Raw genomic sequence first — 14,510 nt, 5'->3', positions numbered from 1 at the left:
AGCGGGTCAGACTCGATCTATCTGACACTCCTGTCACTCTTCTCACCCCTTCTCTATGCGTGAAAAAAACAAATAGCATCCGTCTGCCAAGTTTCATGTTATTCTGCACCGAACCTAGACCCCAGTCTTCTGGAAGACGTACAAGAAACAGCCGTCCCCCTGACAGTTAAACGAATTGTCTCTCCAATCACTTCGTTTTCATCCTCTTTACTTTGTTCCTTCACCTATCTGTGGAGTGTCTTCGCATTATAATCGATAATTATTCCGGAACGAGGTTGATCCTGTTTCTAGTACCTTGCGGTGGTTATCATGAGATTGTGATCCCCTGAACCTCTACCATTACCAGAAAGACGACTTTGGATCCCGATGCTGTAATCAAGCAAAATACACACGCCCATCATCAGTCTTTTCACGAATCAAGTGGCGCCAATTGCATATTCTGCCAGTTCCATAATCACTCCATTCTAATACGGCTTCTGTTCGGACAAGTCTCTATACAGACCTTAATCATGAAGATTGAGTCAATTCTAAACCAGTTCAGCGAACTTGACACGGAAGCGAGGGATAGTCGAGAAAGCCCACATATTTTCAATGAACAGAAGGAACATAGAGGCCCGTCACTGTCACTGTCAACTCCGTCACCCGACTGCACTCAGTCTAGAACATCTAGTGTGCGATCCGATAGTCGAACTCGAACGCCTTGGGATGCTGGTGGCTACTCTCTGCCACGGGATATTGGCCCCAAGAACTCCTCGCGACCTCCTTTCACGCCAGTGACTTGGGAGGAGCAGCAGGAATCTGCGAGACGTCAGAATGCATCTAATTACCACTCCAGACAAGTATCAATGGATACATCAGCCAGTATAAATCTTCATGGTTCCGCAGGATCATATGCGCTACCAGTCCGGTAAGAAAACTCAAAACCACAACCCGGTACGGGCATGACAAGCTTGGGGTTGACATTGATTCAAGTAGAATGCCTTCAACTCCAGAAGTCCATCAAGATGCTTGGGCGCCGAAAAGGTACCCCCTTTACTTCCGCGCTGGTGTATATTCCGGCCGGTGTTCGACGATCTAGCTTGACTAACAAGACTAGTAACCACAGCGAGCGCCGTGCTTCCCAGCACATGAGAAGGTGAGTCTTGGTCCTGCTGAAGTGTCAGTGTTGCTGTTCTGCATGATGTTTTGCACACTGGCGGCCAATCGCAAGAGTACACATACTAAAACGAATCAAGATCAAGTCTCTGGACGGAATACAATACGTCGCCCGCGTCAGGGAGCCATAAGATATCAGACAGCCGCAGCAGTTTCTCATCTTGTTGCTCATCAACCTTCTCTGCTGGCCATTCCAGATTCTCGTCGGTATCTACCATCAACGGAAGCAATACGGTAGGCTCTGGCATCGCTGACCTGGAAGCAAAATTGGAGCGGCTTCCAAGGATAACAGCGCCCCTCCCTCCAGTAACAGTCGGTTTGTCTGCGAAGCCGCATGCCCGTCAACGTACCAATGGTGCTGGGTCGTTGTACGCGGGTAGCCCATCTGACACGATTCTAGAGGCGAGGATGATGAGAAGAAAGCACAACCACTTGTCAGAAGATCAAACGTGAGTCAATATCTCTTTGTCCCTATGCAGGAGAAGATGGCTGTCAGCATGAATCGAAGTTCGTTCGTTGTTTGCCCCTTGCCAATCGCCCAAACCATGCATTCATGTATCGTTTGCTTGCACCCCCTCCCCCCGAACAGAAAAAGGAGAAATAGCAGTGTCGAACTATATGGAAGCCTCAGGGGCGCATATTTAGCCGTTCGTGAATCACAGACAATGCTCCTATTGTCAGGAGAAAAACGATTGCCTGCTGCAGACGCATCTCGGATGGATTATGTTTAGTCATAAAAGCTGGTCCGTTAAGCGGGAGGAACTTGGCCCTCGAAAGCAGCATTGTCCCACTACCAACCTGGCCTCGAGCCGGTGAATCACCCTGCGTGCTTATAGTTCTTCTCAGGCCGCCTGAAAAATGCTTGCATTCTTCTAGCTCCCCCGTCCATCTTTCACTCCTTATGTCCTCGCACATTCCCCTTGCTGTCTATTGTCACTTTCAGCCTATAAATTTCCCACCAGGAATATACTGACTCTGTTCCCTTTGTTCAGCTATTTGAAGCCAAAAGATCAGTTCCTGAATTCGTTAGATCGCGTTCATAAGCGAACCATCTCGGCACCAAACCCCGCCCAGAGCTCTAGTCATTCTTTTCCTCAAGCACCAACTTCTCTGCCACAATTTACGTCCCGGCAGCTTCGTCCTCCAACACAACTGTCACCACAGATCAACACATCTCGCGACCGTCTTGGAATCGAGAAGTATCCCTGGATCCATACGGGAGAGAGCTCCCCTGCACCTAGTAGTGCATCAACAAAGTCGCCCTTCCATCCCTCGGAGACTGTGAGGATGCAGTCTAACGGGACTCTTCTAGGTAATCTTTGCCTTCTCAGTATTCTCTTTTGACGTCAACTAATGAGTGTAGGTGCATCTGGACAGGCGGCGTCCCATGCTAACCAAAATGATCGTGTTCTTGCAGCATTGCATACCTTGGAAAACGTAACCATCAACGTTCCCCTTAAGGGTGGGGACATTTGTATGGCAGTTCCCGAATGCAACACTGATTCGGTACCTCGCAAGGTCATCTCTCATATTTTCGGCCGCAACAAGGTCTGCACTCGTCGCATCCCGGAGCGCGTCTGGGTTTGCATGTGTCGCAAGCACTATCAGAGGATTCGCTACCGAACTGGTATCAGATTCAGCTACACTCAGATCAATTTGGTGTACGAGCAGATCATCCGGATGATCTTCTGGAGCCGAGGTCTGGAGAATGCCAGCAGAACTAATCAGGAGGGCATAACGATCCGATCGTGGACATTCTCGATTCGAAGACGTGAGGTTAAGCGCCTGGCAGACACGAACAGTCGGGATCCCATCCCTCACTGGATCATGCAGAGCCTTGGCGAAGGCAAGACACACGATGAGATCCTCGATGTTATTGAACGTCTTTGCCAAGAGATCGATCACGGGGATCTCAGAGAAGTTCCTCCTGTCGAGTTCCTCCCAGAGGTTGTTGATGCCTTCACGAACCCGCCTGCCCAGGTCCAGATCCATCAGACATCGGCCAGCAGTCAATCCAGCCGTTCGTCTTTGATGGCTGGGGAGGCAGTTCCGTCCCCCCTCCCATTTGTGAAAGAATCGTCGCCCCTCGAACCAGTTCAAGAAGAGGGATCTGCGAGTGAGCATTCTAGCCAGCAATCGTCTTCGTCGCCCACGCCTCCTGCTGCTTTCAACGGATCTCGACCCGCTCATCACTCCAGATCGTATACCGATGATATCTCCAACCGGCCTGCTCCCTACTCATTCGGCTCTCGGTCTCCCCTCGCGAGCGCTGGCATCGGGCCAGACACTGATCGACAACCCAGTCTTGGATACTATGACAGTCAGAACCCAACAGCACCTTCAATGAGCTATTCCAGTATTAATCGTCATATGCAGGCGCCGATGACCGATCACCGAGGTTCCTGCGATAACGCCCCTTATTACCAACAGTCTTATGGCGGCGATCACTACTATGACCCAAATGGATTTGTACTGACTGATAGAAACCTCTCGATCCATACCGCCGCTATGCCAATGTTGGCCAGAGCGGATCAGATGTATGGCACCGCAGGCTATGCTGCCCAACACAGCCGAGACAACCACTTCCTTGCGTCGACGGTCAATACTCAACCCATGCCCGCGCCCCTCAATTATCCCTCTTACGGGACTCCTCCTTTTCAGGCTTCAGGAGCGGGTTACTCGTATCCAGCTCCGGAAGAACGTCATTCTCAGCTTAGAATGAGCGGATTAGACAACTCGCTGCATCATTCCATGGCAGACGAGCGCCCGTACTCTGATGCTCCGCGTTCACAAATCCACCAGCCAAACTGGTTTTCCGCCGAGACTGGGTCGAACACTAGGATCGGCCGCTCTATGAACCAATACCAGCAGCACACATTGGCTTCCGTTGACCAAGCTAGCCTCCGTCCCTCGCGCCAGTACCCAAATGAAGAAATTCCAGAGTATGGCTTTGCTGATCTGGTCGCTGATGAAGGTGTTCCGACCACGCAACCAGCAGTGGCCCACCGTCCAAGATTCCAACACGGCTACGCATCCCCCCCCGAGTTCGACGACACTCTCGCTCGAGGCAATTACCAGGCATATCAACACAATCTTTCGACTAATGGCGATGAAGACAACATCCACGGTGATCAAGCTTCCGACAGCGATCGCCGGTAAGGAATAGATCTCCTCAATGACGGTAGGGAGCGCAAGTTTTTGAGGCCTGGCCTTGTATGCCACTTGTGAAGCTTCCTGCTTTGCCACCTTTTTCTTTTTGATACGAGCTGCACGACGATAATGAATTTATCTAATTTGCGTTGCTTCCCCGTCTGGGGCTGTTCATCACTGCTGAACTGAAAAAAACATTGCTCCCTCAGCAATCGCCCGTTCCCTCCACCCCCTTTTTTGGTATTTCCAGCCCGTTGTCTGGGTATATCGCCCCTTGGAGCACCCGAGAAAGCACGACGACACAAAAACAAGGCATGTCTCGGCATAACTTGACACAGGGCGGATATTTGCTTGTTAATGCGATGATTATTATGATTGCTACACCGCCTGGGATGGGATTTGCTATTATGGAGATGGCTTATGACATAAAGTTCGTAACCTTGCTGGTCTGAGGCGGCCATAAGTAGCCAGATAGATGATAGGTGAATCACACATCTGAACAATATTTTGATGAGGAATCGTGATAAGATTCTTGTTGATGGCGCTATGTGATATCCGCTTTTCTTTGTTGAGAGATATTCGTGACTGCTGTGAGATCTAGCAGGGTTGCACAATCTTGATGTCAATCCCCCCTGAACATGATGATGCCGCCGTCCCAGTCCTTCAACTCTCCAACATTGGCCCTGGCCACTTCTACATAGCCAAAACGCTTGTAAAATTTGTCGAGCCCACGCAATCCCACCAGCCAAGTGGGAACTCCTGCACGATCGGCCGCCTCCAGGCCATGCTGAAGGAGCAGGGAACCATAACCACTACCTTGGACATGAGGAGAGACCCCAAGGCTAGACAAATACCAAGCTGAACGACGCCGGGGAGAATTGAGTACGTCGGGTTCAATGGTACTGAAAACGCGGTCGTAAATACCAAGTCGATGAGAGTCTACGTGGCGAAGGGGAAATATGTAGGAATGTATTTTCAGCGCCGCCAACATAATGGGGGCAACCCAAGCGTCTGGATGAGTCAGTGCTTCGAACGGGTTTTGGTATTCACCGGGCTTGAGTGGATAATGCAATAGTTGGCAGAGATTCAATGAAGAGACTTACGAATTGAGAGCCATCGTTCACGGAAAGACAATGAGTCGTCCGGTATATGCCACCAAGTGAATCCCACAGTCCTGCCTCTAGCATCATCTAGCATAGTGAGAACGTAGCCGGGCGTCCAGTAGCGCATACGAAAGCGCCGAGTAACCCACTCGCGAAAGGGAGTTGAGTCGGTGTGACGGCTTGGGAACATGAAGTCGAGCAGAGTTTCTTTGTCGAAGCTCTGCATATAGATATCTGTAGCCACAGTGAGATCGGCGCTGGTGCCGGGGCGGATGTGATGGGGCATCTCTGCGGATGTCATATGCTTGGATGGCCCTTGAAGGTGAGTGAGCTTTGACTCCAGCGATAAGATCCGAGTGTCAGTCTGGTATAAAAATAGGTCTTAGATCGGTCTTCGGGGAGTGTTTTGAGATCAACAGCACAAATTCAACCTCTGGACCCGCGTATTGGTAGTTGTCTTCGTATTGAGTTAACGTATGGGGTTTGCTTTGGAGGGATCAATGGACCTAGTCACCAGGTGATTGGCAAACAGCACTCTCCATTCAGTGAACTTTGGTTTCCGTTAAGCTGAAAGTTTGCACATCAAGTAAATATCAATCGACATTTGCAGTTATTTAGGCAAGGCCCAAGGTGGGGATATGTCTATCAAGCTGCCATAACGGGATTTACGCCGGGTGAGTCAGTAGTTGATGTTAATTCCGAAAACGCTCGGATTTTGCTCTGACGGAGCAGGGGTCCTCTCGCTTAACCGCCTATTAGGGAGTGTATATGGCATGCTCTCTATTCAGCTTGATGGGTAGGCATCTGACTGATATCGCGATTTTTCTTTTTCTAAAAAATAAAAAAACCTGCTGGTGTTGCGGGAAATATTCAACGGCTATCTTACCTTAGTAGACATGCACTAGGTTTTCGTGAGCTTAATTTAGCAACTACTTGCTGAACATCCATGGAAAGATAAGACAGGACTACCTATACCAGCATCAAGAGCGCGAAGGAAGTAGGTACCTTAGTCCGCAGCCCTGCTGGTAGTGAGTGACATGTCGTATCCATCGTGGCAGAGTCAGTTGATTCGCAATCTCGATAGGTCTCTTTCCTATCTGAGGTAGTTGAAGCAAGGTCAGTTCCACTGCCCCCGGATATGGATCGCATCAGTCAAGTGGGAATGGGTCAATATCTAGGGTTTTGAGGGAGGTCATTGTTGGTGCATTAGTAGGCAACTTAGCTGATGTTTGAATGGAAAGGTATTAGCTTGCGATTAGTAAACAGAAGTCCACCAGATCCCAGTGTTTCTTTTATTAGAATATGATGGGTTCTCGTGTTGTCTGTACGAAAAAGAAAAAGGTCGTATGGTGGCATCTTATCTTTATCAATGTTACCCATGGGGCCAGCGAGGCGGTGATGTCATAAACATTGGAGTCCCTACCGCAGACAATCGAAGCTGATGCTAGAATGAACTTGAAGGGTTCAGTTTGAAGATGCTTTATAAGAGATTTGATGTGAAGTCGACTCGTGTATGATCGAGATCTGAGGAACTAATTGCTTCAGAAAATCATTCAGCATTGTCACCAAACTTGCTTAGATGGGCATGATTAATTCAGACCAACCCGCAACTCCAACTCCCGTAGCGGATGGCCCGTCCCCTCGAGCTACTACACCTAATTCTAAGCGTAAGGTAAGCTTGGCTGCTTGGGTGGCACGTAATGTCCGGGCGCGCTAACCTGCAAATGACATCGCTGTAGATGGGGGATGCATCCACCATGGGCATGACATGACCATGGCCTCACTGGGCTGAGAGGTAACGGTCTCTCCGGGGAATCGGGAGGGGGGATTTGCAGCGTGACCCGGCATTTCGGACGCATGAGATGTGATTGATTGATGGATGGACGGATTCGATGTTAGGGGTACCTAATTCCTCTCAGACTTCAAGCAGCGCAGTATGTACTTACCTTACTTACTGATTGAGTACCTACCTACCTACCTATGGTAGGTAGTTAATCAATCTAGGCCCTGTATCTCTCCCGATTAGTGGGGTTTAAGGGTTAATCATGCCTCTCGAGGAAGCCATCTCTGCAGTCGTCGTCTGGGCTTAATACTTAGGTCGTTACCTAGGGCTGTAGTTGAACCGTTCCATGATCAATATCCTGTACTATACTACCTTAGTAAGTAAGGTAAGGGAAGTAAGTGCCAAGGTAGGTAGTTCAAACTCTCCGTCCACCAGGCATGTGCTGTCCATGTTCCTGCTTGCTTCGTGGATTTTGGCTCCTGTGTCTTTTCCCTTTCAGGTTACTTGCGACATTACACCTTATTTGAAATCATCCCTGAGCTGGCAGGCCCTTGTGCCCCCGCTCTTTCCGCTGTCTTCTTTCTTCTTTAGTTAGGCCCCATTGCCTTTTTGTCCAATTTCCAATATTTATCTTATCCTTTCAAATCAACATCTTCAGCCTTCTTCTCACAGCCTTAGGTTCCATCACCATTGCCCCCTGCAGCGGCTGACTAACCGATTAGACGTCATCCTTGGTTTGGTCCCTGTCAATCTTGACCTTGCACCTGGCACCCGGCGCCCATCTACCGGGTTCGCCATCTAGAGTGCCGTATGTACAACACGGCATAGCGTACAGCGTACAGCTACCTACCGCCCGCTGTGCTGCGCATTTGCTGTGGTCTCTTTGCAGTGCGTATCTGCAACCACCCCTCGGCCTATTCTGGCCCCAGGCCTGGAAGCATCAAGAGACCCATCGACATCTAATCAACTCTGTGGCCCGGGGGGGCATCATGTTCTCTTCGTACTGAGACTCGACGTCAAATAGCCCTCGTTCCCGGCCTCAATGTCTCGGTTCTCCTCCTCTCTTTCCTTACCATCAGTCTCATTATCAGTATCAGACAACAGTCTCAATCTTGCATCAAGCTCAACAACACGTACACATACACTCACATTTACATCTGCATCTGCATCTTACTCCTGCTCACGGTATACGCCTATCAAACCACTCTGTCTAGGTAGCTCAAATTCTTCCATTACCTCCTTGCTGTCTGACATAATAAAAGCGTAGTCAGCATAATTCGTTTTTTCTAACGTACACCCACCACACTACCTCCTCAAAGTACAAGCCCATCTTACGGGCTACATATCAGCCACCACGGATCCCAGAAGAAGAACCATTATGTCTCGCTCCGTGTCATCTTCACGGGGCTCTGAGTCTCCAATGGAGCCTGAACGTGCGCACAGAGCCTGTGAAAAGTGTACTCGTACCAAAAAGAAATGTGATAAAGCATTGCCTGCTTGTTCTCGCTGTACGAGGTGTGTAACTGCCCTTGCAACTCGATTTTCCGATCTCCTTTGACTAACTCGCTAGACTTGCAACTACGTGCTCCTATGATTTTATCTACACGGCCCCAACAACCGCTGTTGTGGAACCTGGATATCTTGCAGGATCTACACCTAAAGAAGCATATGGACAGGGTATATTTGACCCTGCTTTTGATGTTTCCAGCTCAATGGTGATGGCGTTACTGTCATCGCGCAACATTCCTTGGCGTGAGGCAACCGAACGCTACTTTGAGACAATGAATCCCTGGTTCTCTGTAATCCATCCGGAACTCTTTGCCATCCGTACGGACAACCTAGGGTCAGGGGCCAGCTCCAATGCCGATCAAGGACCCCGCGACCCTGCTGTTGCTCTCCTAATCGTTTGCATGCAGCTCGTCTCTCAGTACGATGATGAAGCTGCTGCCGCGAGCACCAACGTTAATGAGGGTAAGGATATGATTGAGATGCCAGCTTATAGGGCTGCCAAACGAGTCCTGAGCGTCTTACGTGGTCTTTCTGCTCCTAGCATTGAACTTGTCCAATGTTCCATCCTGCTGGCACTCTTCGAGTTTGGCCACGGTGATGTAATGCGTGCTTATGTGAGTATTGGAGATGCAAACACCATGGCCATGGTCCTGCGCATCGGCCCTGGAAAGTATATCGAAGCTGAACGAGAGGCCAATATTCCATTTGAAGAGGAAGAACGCCGCTGTGTCTATTGGAGTCTTTTCGTCCTCGATCGTCTCATTCATGTCGATTGTTCTCTCATTCATATGCCACTTCAAGTACCATCCCCAGCCGCCGATGATTTACTGCCAACAAGCAATCTCATTTGGCACAATCAGAATCAATCGCCCACACGTTCTGTTCAGCGACACCCAGCCAGCGTGGCCCCTTCGGTACCTCTGGGGCCATTCCAAAGAAATTGTCAATGTGCAATGCTCTATACAAGAGCCTATTCTCCGAAACCCCAAGGGAACCCCAATGCCTTGTTAGAGGAGTATGTCGAACTAGATATTGCAACGCGTGCTCTTGTCGAGGCTATGATCATGCAGACTTCTCGTTGGGGAGATTTCTACGAGTGTTTCGCCACTTGTACATGGTAAGACGGACCCTGGGACATGAAGCACAGCCGAATATTGTCTCTGTCCAAAGGTAGTTCTTAAAAATGAACTGACAATTGACCTAGCCTCCTTCTTTTCCTTTACTGTCGCCAGCTTCGCGCCGCCAACACCATATCCGCTGCAGGACCCTTTTCTCCAACCGCTGATGACATCGCCCCAAAAGCCATCGCCGGTCTTAATTTCACGATCCGTATCATTGCCGACACTACAACCGACTTGAACGACCAACTCGCCCATCGCCCTCACCTTCTCGCCCCCTGCTCACCTGTCACGCCATACTCCGCTTACCACTGCCTCATGGTCCTGAGCCACCTCGAGCATCTAATCCCTGAAGCTGACACAAGATTTCACAACATATTTGCGTCATTGCACTTTTTTGCTAAGAGATGGGGAGTCGCTGGTAAGTTCTTAAGCTACTAGCAAGGCGAGCCGTACAGGATCGAGCCATAGAGCAGAAAACGACGTAGTGGAAAGGCATCTGACTCTGTACAGGACAACTTGTCAACAAGGTTGAACTGTTTCTAGCGGACGCCGACGAGACACAATGGTGCTTCATGGATGAATGATGCAACCACGACGAAAGCTATATAAACGCACCATGTTTATCACATGATGCCATCCAACCGAAACGACTGTATGTTGGGTATTAACTAGGACGAATTGCAAGACCTCTTTGGCAATATTGACAGCTTTTTGAGCTCTTACATCACAACTCCATAAGGCGAGACATTGCTTCATTACCTTGGCATACCGCGAGGTTTCAATTATTTCTATTCGTTTACAACCGAAGATAAATGCGTATACCAAAGCACATGCACGATCATAGTACACGACAACTCCAACTAGACGGCCGGCTTCTCAGTCTATCGGCGTGGAAGGCAAAATGCTCAAGCATTGCTCCTATAACTTGGAAATCGCTCAACAAATAACACAATCCGTCAAAATAATCGCTCACATGCAAACATTAAGCGTCTCAACTGTGGCTCAGTCTTTTTGAGATCATGAAGGTTCGATGGATTCAGGATAACCTTTCGTCCTTACGCATTACGGGGAGTTTCCCACGACCAAAATCAGCAGCATGCCATTGAGGATACATGCTGCGACGAAGGCAGTCCAAACTGCCAGCAGATGTGGAAATGACAGTCGGTCGTGCCGGTATAACGTCATACCGAGAGCACTACAGGCGGTGAACAAGCTCGCAACAACGCCAACAGTAACGCCCGCGTCAACTTCAGCTCTGAGTCTATGTCGACCGGTAGAAATAAGCGTGCCTGCGACGAGGAGGAGCAGGAAAGACACGGCAAAAGAGCTGATCGTACCCCAAAACAAGGTCTTCTCACGGTACAAATGCGCCTGCTGTTGATTTAGGCTGGGAAGGGCATAGTGTGTGGCATATCCAGTCGCGGGGAAGCCATCTGAACTAGCATATCCTGCTTCCTCGTCCGACTCGCTGCTGTTGAAGGTCGTGCTGGAGTATTGGTAAGGTGAATGGTTGGCACCAAGTAAAGACTGGCGCTCCCGGTTGTTTTGGCGCTTGAACCAACCCCTTGCCTTCTTCATGGGAGCTCTGAGGACATTCTGCAGGTAGTCGAATCCCGGAAAACTGGTGCTTTCATCTGGGTTTATGTAGATAGCATATCCGTCATCATCCGCTGCACATTCACTCCCATCGTCATATTCGTTCCAGTATTTGGCAGGTTCTTCCATCTGCGGTGGAGGTAAGAATTCGAACGTAGGTTGAGCGCGGCTGGTGATGTGACGATTTGTCGAGTTGAGAGATCCTGAAAGAGATTGGCGTCTGTATGACTGAGCTGGGGATTCCGGTGAGCTAGGTTCGCTCAATGCGGGAGCGGCAGCGTTGAGTGTGCATGTGATGTCGTCATAACGTTGTTGTAAGGAGGAAAAGTCACGGCGAGTGAAACTTTTGGGGTCGGAGAGAATGTTCTCATATAGACGAATACCGAGAGTTGTAGAACCAGTCCACTTCTGTAAGTGAGTGATCGGTCAGTACGTTCATCTAGAGGTCAAACTCACACCAAGCAGTCATGATGACGTACCTTGTATTTTTTTGTGATCTTGCGAAAGGCGACAGTCTGAGCCTTGACGAAGCGGTCGAGGGATTGAATGTCACTGCCACAACGAACCAATTCGCGCTCGTACTTGGTGAAGCGTCTGTGGTGCTTGATGGCAGACTCACCGGCGAGCTGTTCCTGGTTCTTTGATGCCCAACGGTTGATGTTCTTGGCGAGGTATTCTATGGGAGGTGTTAGATTTGGCATGTGGTCGCGTGCCACTCGAGACGTGGCGCAGAGCTATAAGTCCATGACATACCTAATCGGCGCGAAATCTCATCTGCTTTGCTTGAAACAAATAACTGCAGTCTTTCATGCTGACGATCGAGCTCCATGTATAAGTCATCCTCGAATCGCGAAAGAGCCTCATCTTTCTGTCCGGGAATGGCCATAGCCGTGGCCTGGTCGCGAGTCGTGTGCATCTTGATCTCATGTTTGATGGAATTGTAGTCGAGGTTATCTACATCAAGAAGCCATTGGTCAGTATACGGGAATTGTTTCGACGGAGAGGATTGAAACCTACGGAGACTCCATTCTGGAACAGACTCTCTTTCGAGATGGTCGCCAAACTTCATGTCTAATGAATGATAACAAATTTCGGCAATCGAGGGAATGGACGTCAACTAAAATGACAGAGAAAGAGAGAGAGGAAGAAGAAGAAGAAGAAAAGAGCGAATGACGATATCACCTATTCTCAGGCTCGCTCTGCTACCTGTCTCTTCCTAATATTCAGGCGAGAACAGATGCGAGCCGTAGAGAAAGGTTCACCGGTCGAACTGAATCGAATTGAGCTGAGTTGGAGTTGGAGTCGGCGGCGGGAGAAGCGAGCGGAAGATGCTGCTCAACGCCGAACTGAAAACTTCAATTGAGGAAGGTGGATCTTTGATATCTTTTATACCTACAGAGCAGAGAGTGTTGTAAGTCAAATGCGCAATCCAACACAGTCACGATATTTGATCCTCAAGTGAAACAGAGTAGTATCCGTAACTCATTTGTCTTGTGGGAGAGACAGGGGAGGATGTGAGGAACGAAGATGTCAATTGGAAGCAGGAAATGACGTACCCAAATATGACTCTGAGCAGTAGGCACACCCTGCTTGGCTCGAGACACAGCCCGGTTCGAGATCCAATTTAAAGATTAAAGCTTGTCGTGGTAACGCCCAAAGAGCAACTGGGTGGGGCCTACGGAGTAGACTAGACTGTAACCTAGCCAGGAGCCGGGTTGTTTTAGTCCTTGACCTGAACAGTTTCTGCGGGCGTTGGCGATGCGACGGCTGCTCGAAAGGAACTTTGCAGAAGAGAACCTCGCAAGCAGCAGCAATTGTCTCGCCCGCGAAGGATGGGCGAAGACAAAGAAGGATTCGGGGTCTACCGGGCTTCTTATCAGATGCTCCTGTTGACCAAAGTCTCTCTCTGGCTTGTGGCTGGCGCAGATAGATGGTGTACGAATGGACAGACAGTAGCCTCGAACTCAATCCTCTGACAAGGATAGTCGTTCGTATTGAGATAAGAGTCTCAGCAGTTTGGATAGACAAAAAATGTCAATGGTTCACCACAATCAACGAGCAAGCCAAATGCAACGACCGAAACAGAAATGTTTCTGGGCTAGGTACCTAGTTAGGTAGGTAATGTTGTCTCAGAGATAGAGACACGGTACGGTCTCTTGGTAAATCTTTTGGTTTATCAGACAGCACAGCACAATTACAGGCAGCCTGATGTCAACCAGAAGAAACCCGCTGCCCTCTTTCGTGAGATTCGTTGAGTCGATGAACCGATGTTTGCTCGTTTGCTGTGAGCGATCTGGAAAGTTCTAGTAAACGAACGAACGAACAAGCTGGAAGGGAAATGACGGCGAGGTGTGGGAAACTTTGCAAGTTTATATCTTTGAATCAGCCATTCGCTCTCTCTCTCTCTCGCTCTTTCTTTACCCTTGTACCGCCTCTTACCACTCCTGTCGAGTCCATCCACTCAACCTCGTGCTTCGCATGCATCGGTAACGCCCACCCGGACAAGATCCTGGACTTGGCATGATCCATCCATCGTACAAAGCAGAGCGGAGGGAGGGTCCAGTAGCGCATCTCTCTGCAGCGTAGCAGTGCCATAGTGGGCACTGCAGCAGGTTACATTACGTGCTGCAGCGATCCAGAGCGACAACGCCCCTGTTGACCTGACGGATGGGGCGGTGGGTTCACGGGCGGGTGCTGGAGAGAAGGAGGGGGGAGTGGAGTGGAGGGACGGAGGGACGAAGTGAGGGACTGGGCTCGGGAGGGGCCAGAGGGATCAAGCCTCAAGGGTCTTGGGTCCCCGTCCAGACGTTGTGTGTCGTCGTAGCGGGATAATTGGAAACCGGATACTTGATAAGACGGAATGCATCTGATAGCTAGGTATCGTTGCCATGATCTGGACCTTTTGGCAATAATCTGCAGGGAACCCATCATGCCTCGGCTTAGTAGCATCAAAGGACGGACACTGGAGGAAACACTGAGGGGTAAAGATAACAAACAGCCAGCTATTGTACGATAACGAACATTAGCAAAAGAATGTCTAGGTAGGTAGGTAATCTTCAGGTGTAGCATTCTATACAGCAAGTACATACACTA

The 14,510-nt window shown here is 49.5% G+C and overlaps 4 protein-coding genes across 4 annotated transcripts; 2 read left to right on the top strand and 2 right to left on the bottom strand.

The window, feature by feature from the left end:
- Positions 1-509: 509 nt before the first annotated feature.
- FMAN_07694 (uncharacterized protein) lies at positions 510-4,314 on the top strand (the record flags this gene model as incomplete). The annotated part of the gene is made up of 6 exons (XM_041831349.1): positions 510-907; positions 993-1,046; positions 1,097-1,135; positions 1,236-1,604; positions 2,148-2,467; positions 2,519-4,314. 6 exons carry the CDS (start codon positions 510-512, stop codon positions 4,312-4,314), a joined length of 2,976 nt encoding a protein of 991 aa, XP_041681921.1.
- Positions 4,315-4,927: 613 nt separating this feature from the next.
- FMAN_07693 (uncharacterized protein) lies at positions 4,928-5,709 on the bottom strand (the record flags this gene model as incomplete). The annotated part of the gene is made up of 2 exons (XM_041831348.1): positions 4,928-5,316; positions 5,409-5,709. 2 exons carry the CDS (start codon positions 5,707-5,709, stop codon positions 4,928-4,930), a joined length of 690 nt encoding a protein of 229 aa, XP_041681920.1.
- A 2,860-nt stretch (positions 5,710-8,569) lies between these two features.
- FMAN_07692 (uncharacterized protein) lies at positions 8,570-10,405 on the top strand (the record flags this gene model as incomplete). Its single annotated transcript, XM_041831347.1, has 4 exons — positions 8,570-8,706; positions 8,762-9,817; positions 9,905-10,239; positions 10,332-10,405. 4 exons carry the CDS (start codon positions 8,570-8,572, stop codon positions 10,403-10,405), a joined length of 1,602 nt encoding a protein of 533 aa, XP_041681919.1.
- Positions 10,406-10,883: 478 nt separating this feature from the next.
- On the bottom strand, positions 10,884-12,486 carry FMAN_07691 (uncharacterized protein; the record flags this gene model as incomplete). Its single annotated transcript, XM_041831346.1, has 4 exons — positions 10,884-11,825; positions 11,897-12,093; positions 12,171-12,371; positions 12,435-12,486. 4 exons carry the CDS (start codon positions 12,484-12,486, stop codon positions 10,884-10,886), a joined length of 1,392 nt encoding a protein of 463 aa, XP_041681918.1.
- Between the last annotated feature and the right edge of the window lie 2,024 nt (positions 12,487-14,510).

This window comes from Fusarium mangiferae (assembly GCF_900044065.1).
Source record: "Fusarium mangiferae strain MRC7560 genome assembly, contig: FMAN_scaffold005, whole genome shotgun sequence".
Classification (NCBI taxonomy): Eukaryota; Fungi; Ascomycota; class Sordariomycetes; order Hypocreales; family Nectriaceae; genus Fusarium; species Fusarium mangiferae.
The sequence above is the reverse complement of the archived record's forward strand: the minus strand, read 5'-3'. Positions and strand labels throughout refer to the sequence as shown.